The 21,032-nt window shown below is 43.5% G+C and overlaps 1 protein-coding gene across 1 annotated transcript in view; it reads left to right on the plus strand.

The window, feature by feature from the left end:
* CC2D1B (coiled-coil and C2 domain containing 1B) overlaps positions 1–21,032 on the plus strand; it is a 654,195-nt gene that overhangs the window by 14,239 nt on the left and 618,924 nt on the right. Inside the window, exon 3 of the mRNA XM_085602619.1 lies at positions 13,262–13,397. Coding sequence (XP_085458745.1) covers positions 13,262–13,397 — 136 coding nt within the window. The remainder of the gene's footprint in view (positions 1–13,261; positions 13,398–21,032) is intronic.

Genomic DNA, 21,032 nt, shown 5'->3' on the forward strand with positions numbered 1-21,032 from the left:
TAATAATACAATAATAATTATTGTCCCTTTCATGTAGCGCTTTGTAGTATTTCTGACCGTTGCAAGCGCTGTAAAAGCGGTGCCATCAGAAGTGAGTGCTGGACCCGGCCCTGCGGGTCCTCCGAGCCTCGAGACCGGTGAAAAGAGTCTGTGATCTCTCGGGGGAGTCCAAGGTCGCGTTAAGGCCTGCTGGGTGTGCCTAGAAGTCCACAGCGCCGCGCGCGCCCTTGGGTAACGTGCTGACGGGTGATATATTTACGGCTTAAGTTTGTAAGTAGACAATGAACACGTTAGCATTTTAATACGTTCAGTATTACCTACCACCAGTCACCAAACGATTACATCATATAAAATATGATTTTTTTAGGCTAATATTAAAGGGCATATTTTGATAATTGACTAAATTTCAAATAGTTTTGTGAGGATTTTTTTTTAATAATTAAAGTCCCAAAACTGCTAGGCACACGTTTTAAGAACAATACAAAACCATTGTATACATTTGTGAAGTCAGTTTTCCTTTTATGACGTGCTCCTTAGCACGGTTTACACAGAACGCAAATCATACGAATGCAACATGGTTATTTCAGCTAGTGTTTTTAAATCACGTATTCTGTTTACATGAGAGTGCAACTTCTTGAAATCTAGCCGGATTCCGGCCTATTCTGGGCGGAGGGCGGAGGAGCGCTAGATTTTTTCTGATTTGCATATTTTAGGCAGGACGCCAGATGTCCTTTTCTGAACATATACTCGTGGTGTGAGGAGACACCACACGGTGCCATCCGCTAAACACCCTGCAAAGGTATTTGCACAAGAGATACCGCAGCCAGGAGACAGGGGATTGGGGGGGGGGGGTGGACACAGAGGCAGATCTGAGCATGCCCAGGTGTTGAAGTGCACACGGACTTCACGACGATTTGCACACGTGCACACGAGGCCTCTGTGCTGTGGAAAGCACCAGAAAACCACAGTCAAAATGTTATTTTTCAAAATTAATGGTAAACTGTTTCCTCCTGTTTTTGCGGTGTTGTCACTGTTTCCACTCACTCATCTTCTGTTTGCCTACCTCTTCATTAGGTCTCGGCTGCGAAGGCTGCGCTTGCGCAGTCTCGCTCCGAGATTTAATGACTTTGAGTGACTTTGAGAAGAGGGGCTTGCACCCGCCCCTCTTCTCTCCTGTTCTCCATTGGCTGGCCTCTTAAATGCTGGCCAGCCACTGGAGAAGAGGTCCAGTCACTCCGTTGAAGCCCCGTCCTTTTCGGATCGGGGGGCGTGTTTTTTCGTTGCTTTTCGCAGGGCGTGTTTTTCTCTCCTCCAGCCAATGGCAAGAGGAGAGAAAAAGAAACACGCCCCCGAATCCGAAACCGAGGCTGCGTTTCTCCGAGGCAGTTCTTCTCTGCCTCGGAGAAAGGCGGTGGTGTCCCGGCGTTGCTCCCTCACCTGATCTCCTTGTTTTGCTATCGGGATCCGCACCGTGCTTTGGACGCCTTTCCCCCTTGTTAAAGGCGCGATGCTGTGTCTGAAAGGCATGCCTCCCGCGGTTTATCTGACCCGGCCAGGGATGGCCGCTCCTCTGTCACTTGTCACCTCAGCACAATGGTGCTTTGTTAGCATGCTTCCATTAATTACACAGGAAGAAACGATGGCCTTATTCACCATGCTCTTTGAGAGATGGGGTTTGTGTGGCCGCCACTTATGTCACCGCTGCGCACCAGCCCGGCTCCATTCATGGCTCGCATGGCACCGCAGCACCGCTTGAAATTGTTATCTCGAAGTGCGCCGATGGTTTCCGGTTACATGAAGATTGCCTGGGCCCTAATCTCCTGCAGCAACGTCTGCTGGTTTATGAAACCGGTGTACGTGGTTCACCGATACTAGCAGTGCTTCATAGAGGGCCACGCTCAGCTCAGCTTTGTGTCAATTTGAATGCCATGTTTAAGGTTTGTGTGCCTCAGTACTATGACACTGAGCGTCTTCTCTGCTTGTATTTCATGAACATTGCCTTGTAAATTGAGGTGTATTTCATCCGATCTTTGAACATCCAATACCGAAAATTTTATTTTCACCAGTCATTACAGAAGGTACTCATTGCTTGGAACGCTTCTAATCCGGAAAATATATTTGTGTTTCACATAATTCAAAACGCATTCATTCATAAATCGATCCCAGGAATCTGAGTGATTGGTGATATGAGCCTGTCCTCTTTTATGAATGTTGCCAGTAACCTATACCCCTCATGTATCCCAGTTGATCGTTGGAATGCACCCCACTTGATATCGTCTTAACCATGTGGCCTTCACGCATTCGAGAGATTGGTGCCCCAAACCCCTCTAATTTTGCCTTGCACTCCTCTAAAGAACTGACCGATTGGTTCCCTGCACCACCTGTGATTTGTGACCTACACCATGTATGTGGCCATCGTGTGAGAAGTTTGCCCCACACCACCTTTGTGAACTGAGAGCCTGTACTTTATGCTTACAGCCTCGCTGCCAATTCCAGCGCCATTTTGCTCAGCCTATGGAATGCTAGATGGTTCTGTAATAAAAACCTTTTTAATACTGACCCCTCTAAAACTTACCTTCACTGCCAAAACTGAAACTTGGATCGACCACGATGACCTTGCCATGCTGCCAACTCTACATCTTGTAAATGCCACATTCCTTCACTCTGTCTGTCCGTTAGGGGTGGAGGAGGAGAAGGCCTGCTGGATAAGAGACTGACAGAAAACTCCACAATACTTCACTAAACTACCCCACTCTCACCGGCGCACCTTACTGTTACAGCCACAACCTCATTTAATGCACGAAGTGTTATATAACACGCACCTTAACGCACCACATCCTTCTTTAAAAACCTTGCCAAAATTGTTAATCTAATATGCACCTCTACCTATCATCTATGGGAGCAACACCTAAATGTACAGAGCTATTTACAATGCAATGGTCTCGGCATTGGTAAAGTTAGAGCTATTGGCATTGCTCATGACAATGCCGTTTCTTTAAATGTTTTAAACACAAAAACATAAACAAAAATAATGTCATGAGCAATGCCAATAGCTCTAACTTTACCAATGCCGAGACCATTGCATTGTAAATGCTTGTTTTCTTTTTTCTTGGTTCACTCTCTTGGTTTTATATTCTTTTTGTCTCTCATACTATTCTTATGCTCACTTGTCAAACGAGCACGGTGTCACCATCACTTTATCTTTGATCTTTTCTTGTTATGGGGTGGCTCGTACTATTCTTTTTCTCTTGGTGTTTAACTGTCTTTTTTTCGGTGTTCTTACTTACACGTAGGATGGTTATGATGATGAGCATGCACTTGTGTTTTCATGTAATTCAACACTTCTGTATGCTTGACAATTTTTGGGTTTCCACTCGTGTTTGTGGAACTGTTTTACAATTTCCAGAGAAGTTTGGTTTCTCTGTGTATCGTGGTTTTAATCTTGTGTTTTTACACCATACATTTGTATTATTCCCAGCCCTGAAGAGTCAAGGGATTACCCACCCTGACGAAACATGTGTCGGCTGGTTTTGCTTCCAAAAAGATTAAAGAAACTTCACTAATATTGAAGATTGTGATTGATCTTGTTCTCTCCACGACAGTATCTACTGGATTTTTGTATATGTGTGCACAGGATTGCATTGTATTTCTTTGTTGTTGGGTCCGCCCTACACACATTAAGGGTTTTTTCAAGGGTTTCCCCTTCCTGTTTAGCACCATACCTACTTGTCTAGCTAAAATACTCTATATGAGTATCTGTTGCCTCTCTAGGAGTCCCTCTAGGATTGAGTATTTCCCTTCTTTGTCCACCGTTCTCCTGATTTCCTGAAAGGGAGCCCCCGGTCTGAGCCAGATCAAGGTACCTCTCACGAAGGCAGAGTATGATGTGGCGCAAAAGGTCCCTCACCATCTCCTACGCAGGCGCTGCAAGTCTTGCGCTGTTAAGTGCATTTCTTGCAGCAGTGCTATCTACGCACGCTGCCATTTGATGTACGAGTATGTGGCGTACATCTTGCTCGCTGTGTGCATGCCTCTGACGGTTAGTGTAATGAGACTAATGTCCATGTTTATGGTCTTGTTAGTCATGTTATGACGTCTATGGGACCCGGCGTGCTGTGCCCCCTGGAGTTTAGTAATGCCTGGCAACACCAATCGACCCCAAAACGGGCGGATATGTGTCTGTGCTACCCGCCTGTAGGGTGTATTTGGTAGTGGGTGTGTGATTCTGTTGGGGGAAGGGGTGAAACATTGCAAGGGGACTTGGTTCCAACTCAGTGGACCTATCACCCGTGGCAATACGTCCAAACTGAGCATTATGTAAATTCTCTAGTGCGTTTTTGGAGGGGTCGTGACTTCTCGCTTCTGCTGTGTGTGTTCTGTGTGGCCCGTTTCAGCTGGTGAGTGTAAGTGTGGTGCTGGCAGAACCCCCGTGTGTCCCCATACTGCACCTTTTGGTGTCTGCATGTTCTCATGGCATTGTGCACTTGGCTGTAGATGGGCTTGAAACTAAATCCGTGACCCTCTGTGGGGAAAAGGGAGAGCACTGGGTGCATTGAGGACATATACACAATTACATGAGTCTCTCAGATGAATGTGTCCACTGTCTGTGGTGGGATCACCACTGGTGGGATTATCGAGCCCTCCCGGGAGGTATTAGTGTTGCTTATGTCCTCTTCCGATGTGAAGATGTGAGAGCCTCTTTCTCCGTCCGAGCTCTCTATTGTTGAGCCCAGTTCCGCTGCCGCCTGTAGTACCTTCCGGCATTCCGCAATTATTTGTTCAAATCCGGGGGGCCCCTCGATGTTGTCCCTGATCGTGTTCCTGGTTGTTTTAGGGTTGTCTTTTTCTGTTGTCGTGGTTTGCCTCTGGACTCTCTCTTCGTGAGGCTTCTCGGGAACCTTTGCCTTGTAGGTGTTCTTTGGATCTGTAAAAAAAGCTTGTGCGGCCTTCATGTATAATTGTGAGGCGAGCTGGGAATAAGAGGGAGTATTGAATTGCTATTTGTTGTAGCATGCGTTTGACCTTCAGGAACGAGGCACGTTTTCATTGTACCGTCGGGAATAGTCTGGGAATAGCATGACCTGCTTGTCCTCCACCCGAACCGGTCCCTGTTGCCTAGCTACCCTTAGCACTGTGTCCCTATCACGATAGTGTAGAAGTTTCAGCTGTAGTGGTCTGGGTGGGGAACCCAGAGGCGGCCTGCGCGCCGGTACCCTGTGTGCCCTTTCCACAGAGAAGTAGGGGGTCGGCTCCGATGCCGCGGTAAATGATTTGAGCCAAGTCTCTATGTATCCGATGGAGTCAAGGCCTTCCGTTCCCGCAGGTTGGTTCAGTACTCTAATGTAGCGTCCCTCCAAGTCACCTGTTTTTAATTCTAGGATCTTGACTCGGGGTTGTAGATCTCTCAGTGTTTCCTGCTGCAACTTGATTTGGGGTTCTAGAGTCTGGATGTTTTTTTCTCCATGTGCTACTTTGTCTGCCAATTTACGGTGGTCGTCCCTGAGTAGGTTTTGATCTGTGGCCAGTGCTCCGAATCTGTCTTCCATGGTGACTCTGGAATTTTCTATGGCCACTAGCACTCCATCTAGCTTGTCTGACATTGATGCCGTTGTTGTTGTATCTCCGTCCGTCTGTGTATCCTTAGCGGTCGTGGAGGAATGTCTTGTGTGGGCCGGTGTTTGCGAGGTCCCGTTAGGGCGGTGTCTCCCCATGCTTTGGTTGGGTGAGGGAGAAACTGTGTTCTTTTGGCTGGCTTGTTTGCTTCTTGATGGTGGGTTGATTTCCCGGCTCCCTTGTTGGGCCCCCTGCTTCCGTGCTGTGTTCACTCTAGTGATTTCAGGCACTATGTTTCTTTGGAAACTGCCCCAGAGTATTATTTAAAAAAAAAAAAATTTTTTAAACTTTATTTGATTTTGTATTAAGCAAACAGACATACGACCAAATAATCATTGCAGCATTTCGTTTGCAGTGTCGACAGAGTTATACACATTTCATAAAGGTAGGACCATTGCCATTTACTAGGCTGTTACATTATCACCATTCATTTGCAAGAGGTACATGGACAAACCAATTACGTTACAATTAGGTAAATCTCCTCAAGTAGTCGTGGGATCACGTCCCAACATAACATTACTCTACATCAGGTAGGCACAACAATCCACTGTGATGCCCGTGGCCTAGTCTCATGCTTTTGACAATAGGTCATTCGCTACTCTGGGATCATGTGTGATCAACTGCATATGTTTTTTTTTTTTTTTAATAAATCTTTTTATTAAACATACATCGGTAAGTAATACAATACAGTGGGCTGTGTAAGTTATACATTACAATACGCATGGTTGGAAGAGTACACTGACTTCACATAGGAGAGGAACATTACGGGGAAATGGGGTCATCATGCTCAATACTGCGAGGTTGCGTACAGCTCTCCCCTCTATACACATTCTACGGGTTCCAGATACAGGACCACTTCTTAGGGCACCCCCTTGCCAGGTACACAGTTTTTTTCCTAAACATACACCAATCAAGGTTTTTCCCCCAGGCTTCTAAAGTGGGTGGTTGTGCTACCCCCCAAAGTTGGGCGATATTTCTTTTGGCCAACCTGAACCCTAGAGTGGCCCATTGCTTCTGAGAAGCGTTCAAATCCGTGGGCTCCCAGATATTTTGAAGACATCGTTTCGCCTCCGGGCGGAAGGAGACACGTAACACCTCACTAATTGTGTCGTGGATTTGGAGCCAGTAAGAGCTAATATGGGTGCATTCCCAGATAGTGTGCATGAACGTTCCAGTAAGGCCACATCGCCTTTCACATTCTCCAGAGTCAGACCACCCCATGTGTACTAACCGGGGCCCCGTTATGTAGATCCTATGAAGGATTTTAAGCTGAACTAGGCGCACGCGTGCCGGGATAGCCACCTCTCTAGAGGAGGACACTGCTACTTGCCAATCCTCATCATCTATTTCTATCCCATCCTGTGTCCACTTGTCGCGCAGTGTCAGGAGAGGGTCTGCCATGTGATGGATTGACTTTTTATAAATTAATGAGATGGTTTGCTCGGGGAGGTGTCCATCCAAAACTCTGTGCTCCAGGGGAGAAGCCTCCGGGGGATCAGTTCCTCTAGGCAACGAAGATTTGAGTGAGTGTAAAACCTGTATGTAACGAAAATATTCTGTGTCTGTAAGTGCATGTTCGCTCTGAAGTGAACTTTGTTTTCCACAGATCGCCCAGTTTCTCTGAATCCCAAAGAGGGGTGGCTAAAGTTAGTTTGTTTCCAACCGAGCGAGTTAGTAGCGTCATGCCAAATTTGAACGGAGTGTTTCGTGGGGCCTGTCGGCATAAATCGTTTAGGTTGGGAATACAGTGCTCTACCGTAGTTGCCACCTGGAAGAAGCCACCTGTCCATGGCGTAGCCCGGATCATCTGCGCGACCATACGTGCCATGATTGATGGCCGCCAGGTGGGAAGCCCAATAGTATTTCTTGATATCTGGGAGGCTAATGCCTCCATCGTACCAGTTTAGCGTTAGTTTGGTCAAGGCTATTCGGGGTCTGCCATCCCACAATAGATCTCACTGCAGGCCCTCAATCTCCCTAAACTAATGAGCTGGAACCAGATCTAAGGTGTTTTGTAGGGCATAGAGGAATCTTGGAACTGTATATTTATCACTCCTGAAAATGCGCAGCTTTGTGTGCCCGTGTCATCCGCTTCATTCTCACAAATCCCCAGTTGTGATGTCTTGTGGGTGGGCGAGAAGATATGCCTTCAGAGGGTCCCAGATATCTTTGGGGAGCGATTTCAGGGGAAGTAACTCTGCGTAGATAAGCATCTGTTCCTGGCAGTATATCAAGTCCCTGACCCACTCCTTAAATTTGGGAGCTCTACCCCGTCCCCATTGGCATGCAATACGGCGCTAGGCCATAAACAGCACAAGTGTGACATATCTACGGGAGGGTTTGTTTACTAGTGCAGTGTATCCTAGTAAGGCCTGAAGTGGGGAAGATTCTAGTGTCAGAAACATCATCTGCTCCAGTGAATGGTAGACCTGGCGCCAGTAGTCGTCCACACCCGGGCAAGACCACGCCAGGTGAAGAAAATCAGCGTGTATCATGCCACATCTGTCGCACCGATCACTATCTTGCAACTTGAACTCATACATTTTGGCTGATGTATAATACAGGCGGTGCAAACATTTCAAATTAATTTACCTGAATCTACTGCTAGCTGACACCTGCTCTATTTGTAGACAACAATAAGACCATTGCTCGTCCGAAATGGTACTTCCCCAATCCTTTTCCCAGTGCGCACGAGAGGGGCATTGTCACCTCTGCTGTTGAGTGTGTATTGCATGATACAGTGTTGAAACAGCGTGCTTGGGGGATGTGGCCTGAAGTAACGTATGAAGTGGGGTGAGTGTGGGAGGTTCTGATGGGTGTGCCGGAGTAATGTCTTTGACACCCTGCTGAAGCCGCACGTAGAGGAACACGTCTAGCGGCGTGGTCGCACTGTGCCCAAACATCTGTTCCAGTGTGCAAAATTTACCATTGTGGTATAATTCTCCCCAGCACTTTATATTGGCTTTCGCTATGGTTTTTCTAAATCCAGCTTCCTGTAGCAATTGCATTAGTGGATAATACAATAGCGGGAGCAATGGGGAGTAAATCATAGGGGATTGTAAAATATTGGTTGGAACCAGTAGTAGGCAAAGTGAGCCTGGGCGCATATGTAATATAGTTCCAAATTTGGGACATCGAACCCCCCTTGAGCGTATGGTCTTGTAATTATATCCTACTGCAGTCTTGATTGCTTACCTCCCCATGTCAGCCTGATCAGTTCAGACCGTAAGGTGGTGAAGAAGTGTCGACCTGGATGATCTGGTATATTCATAAACTGATATAATAGCTGCGGGAGGATTACCATTTTAATAAGAGAGGTTCGCCCTGCCATTGACAGAGGCAGAGAGATCCAGCGTGTTATACAGCTAGTAATGTTGTCCAGTGCCCTGCCATAGTTAAGGCGCATGAGCTCATCCCTATCCTTGGTAATGCGTATACCTAGATATTTGACCTCCGAGTTGCACCACTCTATGGGAAAATCAAGTGGAAATTGTGTGGCTGTTGAGGTGAGCGGGAATACCTGTGACTTCCCCAATTGATGTGAATCCCCAAAAGCCTGCCAAAAACAATAATTTCACGTAGGATAGGGTTTAGGTTTTGTTGCGGGTCTCTGATGTATAGCGTGATGTCATCTGCATAAAATGAGATGAGTATCTGTCGAAGGGGGCAATGTAATGCTTTATCTTGGTGATGTTGTCGTAACTTTGACACAAGCGGCTCCACAGCCAATGCGAACAGTAACGGGGATAACATTCGGTGCTCCGGCTCATCGCCTTAGTGGGGCCGTTAATCAGGCTCCGGGCGCCGCCATGTTAGATGCGGTCTCCGCCCCGCTCGGCACATTTCCAGCTCGTGGTGTCTACCCCGTTCCTCAAATCCGGGTTTTTGCTGCCAATTGGGGATGACGATGTGAATGACTCCGTCCCTGGTTTACTTTTGGGGATCCACCAGCACCAATGATTGCCGATACTTGGGCCGTCTCTCGGAGCCTCAAGCAGACGCGTCCGCCATTATGCCTCTCTTGGCCCTCATCCAGTGCCTACATGACATCGGAATCCAAGGACACTCACTCCAATGGATCTGCTCCTTCCTGACTGATAACTCCCTACTAATTTTCTCCCTCATGGACAAGATGCTCAGTATCTGGATCAATTTCAGTGCCTGCATGACTGAAATCATCCAATGGATGAAGACCAACTGTCTAAAGCTGAACATCGACAAGACCGAAATTGTGACCTTGTGGGAGAGCAATTCACCCTGGGACTCTACCTAGTGGCAAAAAGAGCCAGGCCTAACACCCTCCACCAACAGCAAGGACCTCTGGATCAATAGCAAACTAGACATGACCGCCAAACCAGCGCCGCCACCGCCTCATGCTTCCATTACCTGAAGATGTTGAGGACGTTTTTCATATGGCTCAGTCAGCACCCAGAAAACCATCAGGCATGCTCTGGTCACAAGCAAGCTGGACTACTGGTGCACCCTTTGTGCTGGGATCAAGAAAAAAAACTCTGCAGATGGCTGCAGACCATTCAGAACTCGGTGGCCAGAATCACTCTCCATTTCTGCTGCTGCACTCGCATCACACCACACCTGAATGAGCTCTACTGGCTCCCCATATACAAACGAGCACAGTTCAAACTCCTAACCCACACTTTCAAGGCACTACATAACACTGGTGCAGCAAACCTCAGCTTTTGCTTTCACAAACCTTCCAAACACCTTCGCTCGCCCGGCTTGCTACTTGCACACGTCCCATGCATACAGAAAAACAGATTTGATAGTGAAGCCATCTTCCACATCTCTCCTAAAGTGTGAAATGACCTGCCACTACTCATAAGAGCTTCCTCATTACTTCTTGAACTCAGCAAAAACCTGAAGACCTGGCTTTTTTAATAGAACCATAGGCCCTAATGTGGCTAGGCTCACACCTGCTCAGCTTCATGATACCCTCCTGGGTGATAGTGCGCTTCACAAATCTGCATAACATAATTCAACATAAGATAACGGAATGAGTGAGTGAGAATGAGTTGAGTGAATGTGAGTGAGCTTGAGTAGGTGAGAATGTGCTGTTTTGCCAGTTAGTCTTCTCTTGGCCCTGAAGGTAAGTTCTGGGCTTACAGATTACCACCTGTATGGCTGTCGCTGCCATACTGGTGGAAATGTTTCGACTTACGGGCTCCTGTGACAAAGTGCTGGCACTAGAGATCCAGAGATAGTTCTTATATGAGGAGACAATCATGGCATATGGGAGGGAGCAGCCATGGCAAACAGCTGACCCTGAAATACTAAATGTAATTTTTTACACAAATGTCACCCATTAATTGGCAGAACGGTGGCACTGGCATACTACATGTAATTTTTGGGAGCACTATGAACGAGTGAGCCCTTATGCTACAATCAACGTATTGTGCCAGTGTTTGCTCTGGCACAATGGATGACATTTTTGACATATCTGAACACCCCTTGCATGTTCTTGAAAAAAAAAAAAGGGGTCTATTCCTGGTGTGCCTTCAACTTTATTGCCTTGGCACACAATGAAAGGCTTCAATGTTCATTGGCTGCCCTTATAAAATTCATGATTTTTTGTCAAAGTTAGGTTAAAATTGTTCTTTAAAATTCACTATCTGGTTCAATTCTTTTTCAAAATGTTTCTCAGAACACCTCTGAATCCTCCTAGAAGGAATTGGATCCATTCGCTGGAATTCAGGGCAATTATTACTCTCCTGCACTTTCAGAGGTCACCCACTGGATAGCCACATTATGACCCCTTCTTCCATGGGAAATTCAAATCCCTAAATTTCATTGTACCTCCACAGAATCCTCAGTTTGTTTGTCTTTTTAAATAGTAGATTTACCCACTAAATTATTTTAAAAGCCCTCATAAAATGTGTGAGGTTTTCATCATTAGTGTAAAATCATTCAGAAGCGTTACCGGACAGAGAGCCAAATTTATAGAAATTGCAGTTTTATTGTCCAGATGCTATAAAGCTCCTCCAAACTGTCCATTAAAATTTCGAAACACTGTGACCACCAGATATCTTTGATGCTTATTTAACATAAACTATGTCCTTTTGCCAGCTAAGGTAAGATTCTGCCGGGGCATATCTTTAAATATTGTGGAAATGAATAAATATTTGAAACTGAAAAAACGAAAATGGGGAATACTATTATTAAAGTAGATTTATGCGCTAGAAAGCAACCCACTCAGGCAAGAAATAATAAGTGCGGCCAGTATTACTTTTTTGTGCACTTTGAAAACATATGGTGAACAATCCACCTTGCACTAACTAAACTATCACAACCAAAATAAGTAAACAGTACACAAATATGAACACATGGAGTTGTCATGCATATAATTTTTTTGTTTTTGCAAATAATGCAACCCCACTTTGTTATGTTATTTACATTTGAAATGTAAGTTAATAGAAAAAGAATGGAAACTATTTGCATCACATGCAATCATATCAAATTGATTCCCAATTGATTCCCAACCCGATTCCAACATTCATCCTCAAATAAGAACTCTGGTTTAATGTATGAAATTCTTTCTGACATGCACATGAGCCAAGATAGTTCTAGACTAAAGAAGAGGGTGGTGGTATCAATGAAGCTTGATAAGTGCAGTCCTTTCCTGTTAGTGGAGAGCTCTTTATTCTGTGAGCCCTATTGCTATGATCACTCTGGACCTCAGTCACAAAGCTTCCAGGATGAAACTCAGAAATGTACGCATGGGTCAGTGTGCCTACAATTTGGGATCCATTTCAGATTTTCATGGAATTCATAAACAATTCAATGTGTACTCCTGTGAATCTGCAGTAGTTACAGATTTCCAGGAGTAAGGGATTGTATAAACATTTACGCAAGCGGGAATCTACATTTTGTAACCTGGAAAGTCCTTCCCCTGTACTGCTACCCTACAAATTTGTGGTTGCCCCTCCCCATTCCTACTGTTAAAATAGATTACATCTGCCATTTTTAGAAGCAAATCTGTGAACGTTTTCAAGGTGGGAACTGCTTGCAAAATCATTGTGAATACCTCTCGTGGCCTTTAGTTTTTCACTACCCTTTGCAGGTGGATTTGCTTTAGAAATCATCGAATCCTTGCCCTTTGAGCAGAGTTGCTGTCACGGACATTAGGCGAAACTGATGGAACTTCCTTGTGACACAGTCACATTTACAGAGCAAAATCCCACCATTTCTGCTTGTGTAATATGCCCTTGAAAAAAAATATAATATGTTTATTACACAAATTATCATTTTACTTGGAGCACAAATAACTTGTGAATAGGGCTCAAAATGACATTGCCGAAAGGGGCGGTCAGGCTCGTCTCAAACTCTGCAGGACGCTCGATACTCTAATTCATGCTGTGATTTGTTAATTTTAGGTACTAAGAGGCTTCTTGATGTTATCAGTGGTTACATTCTAAAATGACTGTGTGATTACCAGGAAGAGCTATTTATTCCTTATTTTTGTGTGTGTCTGATAGATTGGGAGACATTTTAGAGGTTATGTATAGAAAGTTCTCCCTTAAGGGAAGTCACATATAATATTGCTTGACCTACTGTTTCTTGATGGGTGTTCTTCCCGCATGCACCATTTTCTTGATTTTACAGAGTGTTTTTGTTGTGTTTGCTTTGCACCTAGTTGGGTCTGTTTGTCGATTTCAATCCGGACGAAATGATGCAGAGCATGGATGACGATGATGAGGACCTTGAAGCAGAGCTTGCTGCCCTTACGGGAAAGAAAACTACTGCAGCCAAACCTAAGCCTAAGGGCAAATGTGAGCATTTTCTATTTCCTCTACATTCAGTTTAAACATGCTGAGGGAGCTTAATTAGTATTTTCTAGGTCTAGGTTTTTAAGGGATGTTTTAAGTCGTCCTTTGAATTTTTGTCCTTCCTTCCCTTTTTCCTCATCCCATATTGGCCCTTCATGCCTGGTGCAGTTGGGCGGGATGGAGTACTTTAGGGTGGAAAAGCTAATGGGCAATAGTTCATGACACTTCATTTTTGTGTCTGTTGAGATGTGTTATCTTTGATGCTCATTATGTAGAGGTGAATTTTTTGCTCCCCCATCACTAGAAAGCTCTTTTTGTTGGGTTCTGTATTCAAAAAATGAATGAAAAAAATACAGTTCAAGCCTATTAATGTGTGCTGCTGGATGGGGTTGTTAACAGCATCACATGTTGCGTGACGGTAGCTTAACAGTTTATTGTGTGATAGATTTGAAAATGTCACTCATATACAAGTATTTCCAGTTTTACGGAAAATAGAGTGGTTGGTGTACAAAATAACAAGATAAAAAAATAGTAGTCCAATGTGCAGGTGCAAAGTAAAATCCATGATCTGTGAGCACGTGTAGGTGGTTTATGGTTTGGAAGAGAGAAGGTAGGAGTCAAAAAAAGAAATTATCCACCTGTGGTGTAATTACTGTAGGAGAACAATAATATTCTAGCAGCAAATGTTCATGTAACTATCCATACATTTTGCAAGTTCCTAATTGCGACTCGCAATTCGGAAGTCACAAAATGCGATGTACAGCAGTGTGTTTGACACTGTTTGTTTGCGATTGCCAGTGGGTCACAAATGGACCTGCCTCATCAATATTCATGAGGCAGGTCGCAATTTGTAACTCATTGGGTATGGACAAAAACAGGGATGGTGGCCAACTGGGGTTAGCAGACAACCATGTCTGCAATTGCTTTTTCAATAAAGCAATTTTTGGGGGAAAGGCAGCGAGTTTTCCCTTAAAGGAAAATGGGATGCATTTAAAAAACAAAAATGAAAAGTTCTCATTTCATTTTTTAAGAGTAGGCAGTCTCGTAAAAAATATGTGTGCCCACATTCACAAAGGGGAATGGGTTATTGGGGACCCCTTCCCATTTGCAAATGGGTTACCACCAGTTAAAAGATGTGGGTAAACTGCAAATGTTTTGCGATTGCATTCTGGTTGCAAAACATTTATATATCCCCCTGCGACTTGCTATTTGGAAGGGAAGCCCATAACACGCTCCTTACTAATACTGACTCGCAAACCCTATTTTGTGATTCGGTAATAGGTTACCTACTCACAAAATAGGGTTAGTACATGTATGTCAAAAGGCTATTTAGGAGTCACAAATGGCCTGATTCTCCGTTTGCGACCGCTAAAACGTTTTGTACATGTGGCCCTTTGTCTCAAACAATAAGGCAAATATATGGGGCCACAAAGTTGGTAACAATTGAGGAAGGATCTGGCAGACACAGGAGAATTAACAATTTTGTAAATAAAATGATGGTAGCTAAATGAAATATTACAGTAGACAGGGAAATGAGATGATTAGATGGACTGGCAGTTGTTACATACTTCATGGCTTGTATCCTTTAAAGTATGTCATCTGCATGCAGTTGTAAATTAGAAATTGTTTGTAACATATGGTTGTTATGCCCTTTTGGTGGCCGACAGTGACTAAATCATTTGCACTTGAATTTACAGTGGTTCACCAATGGGTTCAGGCCCAAATTCACTGTCTTGGTTTGAGGATGCAAAGTTAGTATCCACAGTTGAGACTTCCCCCAAAGGACTAATATGGCTTTTGTCCTTACCTCCATTGTTTTTGTGTGAAAAATACAGAAACATTCTCTTTATTACACTTCCAACACTTTCAGATTGCAGAGTAAAGGTTCACCCACTGCCCATTTTCCTTCAATAATTTGGACCATACAAATAGCACTGATACCAATTGATGACATTACCTATCTCCCATTGTCCACGTTGACTCTACATCTGATATTGGAGCCCTATGCTTCACAAAATTTTGCTAATTGTTTGGGGTATGTGCTAACAATTTGTGATTTCTTAGAATTTTGCAGTGGCTTTCCTTTATTGTTTTCAAGACACATGGTCCATCATGAATAAGTTCTTTATGCCCGGTTTCAGGCTGCTTTCTTACCATGCCCACTCACCTGGTAACCAGAATCTGGGTTAGGAATGTCAGTAATTGCTTGTCTTTATTATATGCAGTTGTTATTCATTTGTAAACTTTAAATGTACATTTTCACTCAATACATGCCTTCTCATTTGTGCTTTGTGTAACCCATGTAGATATTTGAATTGTCTTGGTAAAATAGTGGTATCTACTCCAACGTGTCTCGGATACTTCAAAGTTTGTGCCTGCATTTCATGTATCCGCTATTGTCAGTTGCCAATATACGGAAGCCATCTTAAGTTCAATAAAAGGGAGTCCCTTTTTCTTCCTCTTGTCCACTATCTGTTGTAGAGTAGCACATGTTGAATTAGCAATATCTTTATTTGGCAATTCAAATAACACAGCCTTAATAAATGCCTGTAAGGGTGTTTTGAGATTAACCCTCTGGATCGTGCTAACCCATCTAGGGGTAAACATTTTTTAACAGTTCTGTTAAATTTTGTATCTGAGCTTCTGTTAACTTTTGTTTAAGTGTGTGGGCAGACTGGGGGAGGGTGGAATCATATGATGTTCATTTCACCACATCTGGAAAACTGTTTCAATAGGCATTGTTTTTTTCTCATTGTGGCTTTTTGCCTTGAACTCTATATCCCTCATGTAGTCCCACATCCTTGCAGCTTCCTTATTTGTTTCTTTCGGAGGACATGGTCAAACTAGGCCTTAGCCTTGTACTGCATTTGTACAACATATGTAGCGTATTTGACACCGACAGTCATTCCCTTCCACACAACTTAGAGAAAAAAGGCAGAGTGTGAAATGGAACATAATGTCTACCAGATTACACGCTGTCATCATTCCTTCCAGCACCTGAACATATTTACAATTTTTATAATAAGGTATGTTTGTAAAAGTTATTATGCATTTCTGTATTACTTTGATGTGAGAGACTCCTCATCCGATTCTTGATACTCCTTTAAATAAATGGCATGCAAAATACCAGTTGGTAATTTTCAATATCATCTTTTATTTATGCATAAATTGATCAATCCGTTCCAAGTGGGCAAAGTGGGCCTGAACAGCCGACACGTGTTTCGCCCTTTAATGTCAGTCGGACCAGGGCTTTTTCAAGGCTGAAAGGAAGGATCAAACCAAAGATATCTACAATATTTTTCCAAACAGAGCAAAAGAAAAAGAAGAGGAAAAAGCCAAGAAAGAAAAAAGGAAAGAACAGGATGAGAGAAGACTAGTGAATTAATAGTTTATGATTGGTTTGTCGGTGTTTCCTTAGATGCACAGTATATCTTTTTTTCTATTCACTGCTTTTTGACTTCATCAAACCCAGTTTTCTTGTTGCTGGTGAATAGTTTATGTAAAACTTCTTACCTTCATACTTTATAAAGCCAGTCTTCTGGCTACAGTATATTTAATATTGTCATTATTGGTACTGGGGATGCTCCCTTGTTGACTTCTGATAAGGTAACTCATTCAATTAGTCTGGCGTAAGGAACAGCCTAGCGCTAATGACCCGTAGTAAAGCCTCTGCTGGCTCCATCTCCATGTTGTCTGCCGGTCCCACAATTGTTGTTTCTCAAACAATGTTACAAATCTTTCCAATTAATTCTTTTATGAAATCAACTTTTGTTGTTCATGTGATTCCTTGGCCCGAGCCCCCCCCAAAATTTGCTTAATCATTGAGGAGATTCAAAATTATCCCCCATGTTGTCTCCAGCAAATTTAAATGCCTGTATACCATTTACTGATGGTGTCTGGCCTTAACCATATCTATCTTGAATGCTTGGTGTACATTTTAGGTTTTGTTTCTTAATCAGGGTTTTGTATGTTTTGTGGACATACATACGCAGTGCAGTGGGCTTCTCTTTTGTGATATACCTATGTTAATCATTTTGTTTCTCCGAGCGCAAAGCTCATTTTTGAAATGTGCACAAGTGGTTGTTCAACCAGTGCCAAGTCCTCCTATCTTTTGTATCATACTTGATGTACAATAATCCCTTTTCACTTTTTATAATTTTTAAGTGATTTGTCACACTATTTTCCCTCTACTCATGGCCTGAGAGCCTTTTTGTTATTTTCGTACTGTGTTTCGTATATGTGGCCCTTTTCTTTGCCCAATGTTGTTGGGTATCTGCTTCTTCCCCCTCCCCCCCCCCCCTTGACAGTTTATACAGCCACCAACCACATATTCACCTTGGCCTACGAGCCCGCAGTTTTCCATCTTTGCCAGTGTGCCTAGTCTTCCAGCTGTCACACATGTTGTGGCAGTCCAAAAACTCCATCTTTTTCTAGACCTCGACTGGCAGTTGTGCTTCCTAAATGTTGCACCCAGACATCTGAAAGCGCAGGGGCTATCCTGCCACATGGCCTTTCTGGATTTGATACTCTTCTAGATTCACAGATGGCTAGGGTCAGAGGAAGAATCCATGGCTAGAGCTCCCACACTAGACTCATCCCACGAACACAGACTTCCTACTCTATCTTCTGCAGGCAATGTTAGGGAGCTCTAATGCAGGGTATCCTGTATTCCTAAAGTGTTATCGCCCCAGAAATAGTGTGTTGTTTTCTGGATCTGGTGCCTTTTTGCATAGAGTTAGCAGATGCTCCAGATGTCTGATTTTTGTCAAGATTCAATGAGTTTGGAGGCAGAGCTATTTTTGGTGTATTCTATTTTATTGTGATTTCTCAGATGCCACATGCTTCTCAGATGCCACACAGGTAGAGGGGTGGTAGGAAAATGAACGAGGGGACAAAAAAACTCAACAGGTAGTTTTTCCTCTTAAGCAGACGTGGTGGTGGAGCATAATGTACATGCTATGACGCATGAGGTTGAGTTTGTTTCTCTTGTTCTGGTAGACCTAATTGCCATTGATGCCACAAAGCATGGTTCATTCATAAATTCTGTTTTCCCCTGTACTGACCAGTTCAAAGCTTACTTCTTCAATCAAGTTTCTGTTTAGAAAACCGTGCTAAAACAGTGTATTGCTCCCCTAGTGTACAAACAACATAAATCAGTATATAGTAACTTCTATAGATGGATCGTTTGTGCATTAGAACAATAAAAAACACAGAATTTATATTTTTTCATTTTACCGATATTGAATATCAGAAACAAAAATTCGGATTTCAAATGTATATCCTTATTTAGTTCCTACTATTGTCTTTTCTCATATGAAGACATTGTTACCATGAACACATTGTTAGTTGGTGTATGTTCTTGGGTCTCTGTACTCGGCTACCTCAGAATCAGTCGGCCTCTTAGTTCAACGAGACTCTCAGGACTTGTAAAAAAAACATTGTAAATGTCTCAAGAGGAAATGGCGGAAAAAATATAATCTGGAGGCCAAACTTTAAAAGCTTTAAAAGTCTAGCACTCTAAGGTCCGTTAATCGAAAAAAAAAAAAAAAAATTGACACTAGAATTGAGGAGTCAGATAAAAAAATCTAAAGACATTTTTTATGAACCCGGATGCTGCTACGAGACGCCAACAATCCACAGCTGACTGGTGCGACCGGCTGGCTGTGTACTTTCATGAAAAAATAACCTCTATCCATATAACCCTGTTGAATGTTTCATAGGTTGCCGAAACGTCTTCTGAGGTTATATAGTCTGGCAAGCCTACTGCTGAGATGCCCACTCTCTAACTTCCCACCCATGTCCATGGATGAATCTTTGGCGGCTATCAAGTGTCTTAAATCGTAGTCCCCATCTGACCAATGACCACTTAGTTTACTTGCTAAACTGGCTCATTATTAATCCGGTTGCAAATAGAGTTTTGAATGCGTCTCTGTGCTGGCCAAATGGAAGCATCCTAAACATTTGCCTTTACTTAATAAACACACATGGCTGATCCCAAAGTTCATGCTATCTACAGACCTATCTCCCTTCTTCCAGCATTCTCGAAAGTGTTGAAAAAATGTGTTAACTCCCAAATCTCGGGTTACCTTGAAAGCAACAATCTTCTTCATCGTAGTCAGTCAGGTTTCAGAACCAATTGAGCAGGGAATCAGCCCTGCTAGAGTTGGTCGACTTCATTAAAGGCACTCTAGATAAAGGGGGTTGGGCCATCCTGATTATGTTGGATTTATTGGCGGCCTTTGACACGGTTCTCCATGAGAGACTTCTAGCTTGTCTACAATTCATTAGAATTGGAGGCCTGGTCTTGAAGTAGCTGACTTCCTTTTTGAATAACAGAAGCCAAGAAGTGTGGATACCCCCGTTTTCATCCCTAATCTGTGAGTTGGCAGTTGATGTGCCTCAAGTTTAGGCACTCAGCCCTACCTTATTCAATACCTATCTCACACATTTGACGGTATTAGCTGAGACATTGGGTGTGACTGTGAAGGTAATATCATACCCCGACGAGACACAGTTGCTTTTCACTTGTGAAAAATGGACAGAGTTTGATGGAGGAGCTTTTAAAGCTTGGTTCTCCAATGCGTTCAACTGGCTGTCCATTAACCAATTAATATGTAATCCCGACAAAATGGAGATTGTGTTTTTTGTCCCCACCTCACCGGATTTCTGGAGGACTTGTTGGCATCAGGGTGCTTCACAGTAAAAAACTTAGCAGTCAAAATTGACAGTGCCCTGGCTTTCCAACCTCAAATCCAGGCACTGGTAGGCTCCTGTTTTGGCCTGCTACGCTCCCTGAAAAGATTCTTACATCTCCTGTCTGTCGAATCCAAGAAAGTGGTAATCCAGGCCCTGATTACTTCCAGACTCGCTTATGGGAATGCACTTTACTTGAAACTCCCTGAATATCTCCTTAGTAGACTTCAGGTGGTGCAGAATGTGCCGGCTAGAATGATTCTCTGCCTTGCTCCTAGAACCCATATGACAACGCTATTGGAAAGCGCTCCACTGGCTCCCCATCAAAAAGAGGATTCTTTTTAAAACACTGGTCCTGTCACATAAAGCTCTTCATCAGAAATGAGCAGTGTACCAGAGGAGAATAATTTGTGCTTATGCCCCTCCCAGGAATTTACGGTCAAGTCATGGCATTCTACCAGAATTCCTAAAATACGCAGTGCCAGGGCCAGACGCAGATCCTTCTCTTACCTTGGCTCAATAGCTTGGAACAACTTCCCCTTGAAACTTCTTTCCATTTCTGAGCTATCTGTTTTCAAGAAAAAATGTAAAACCTGGCTCTCTCAACAAGATTGATCGGACGATCAGCGCTGTTCAGCAGGCAATCTTACAACTCAGCACCGAGACACCCTTTGGAGTAGGTATGTGTGCGCTTTACACATGCCTTTCATTCAATTTCATTTAATTTCATAGATCAAGTTCTTGTCAATCATCTGATTTGTAAAAACCCCAGCATCTCCTCGAGGTCAAAATGTTTTCACAGATTACAGCAGCAGTTTTACATGAGATATCTAATAGAGTGAAGATACTGGTAACAGGTGCAATATGATTCTTCAGGGATTGAGGCAGTACTGCCACCGGTGAGGTGACAGTGTGTAACAGAGATGTATTATGAGAGCAGGGTTT

Source organism: Triturus cristatus, chromosome 4_2 (assembly GCF_964204655.1).
Source record: "Triturus cristatus chromosome 4_2, aTriCri1.1, whole genome shotgun sequence".
In the NCBI taxonomy this organism is placed as follows: Eukaryota; Metazoa; Chordata; class Amphibia; order Caudata; family Salamandridae; genus Triturus; species Triturus cristatus.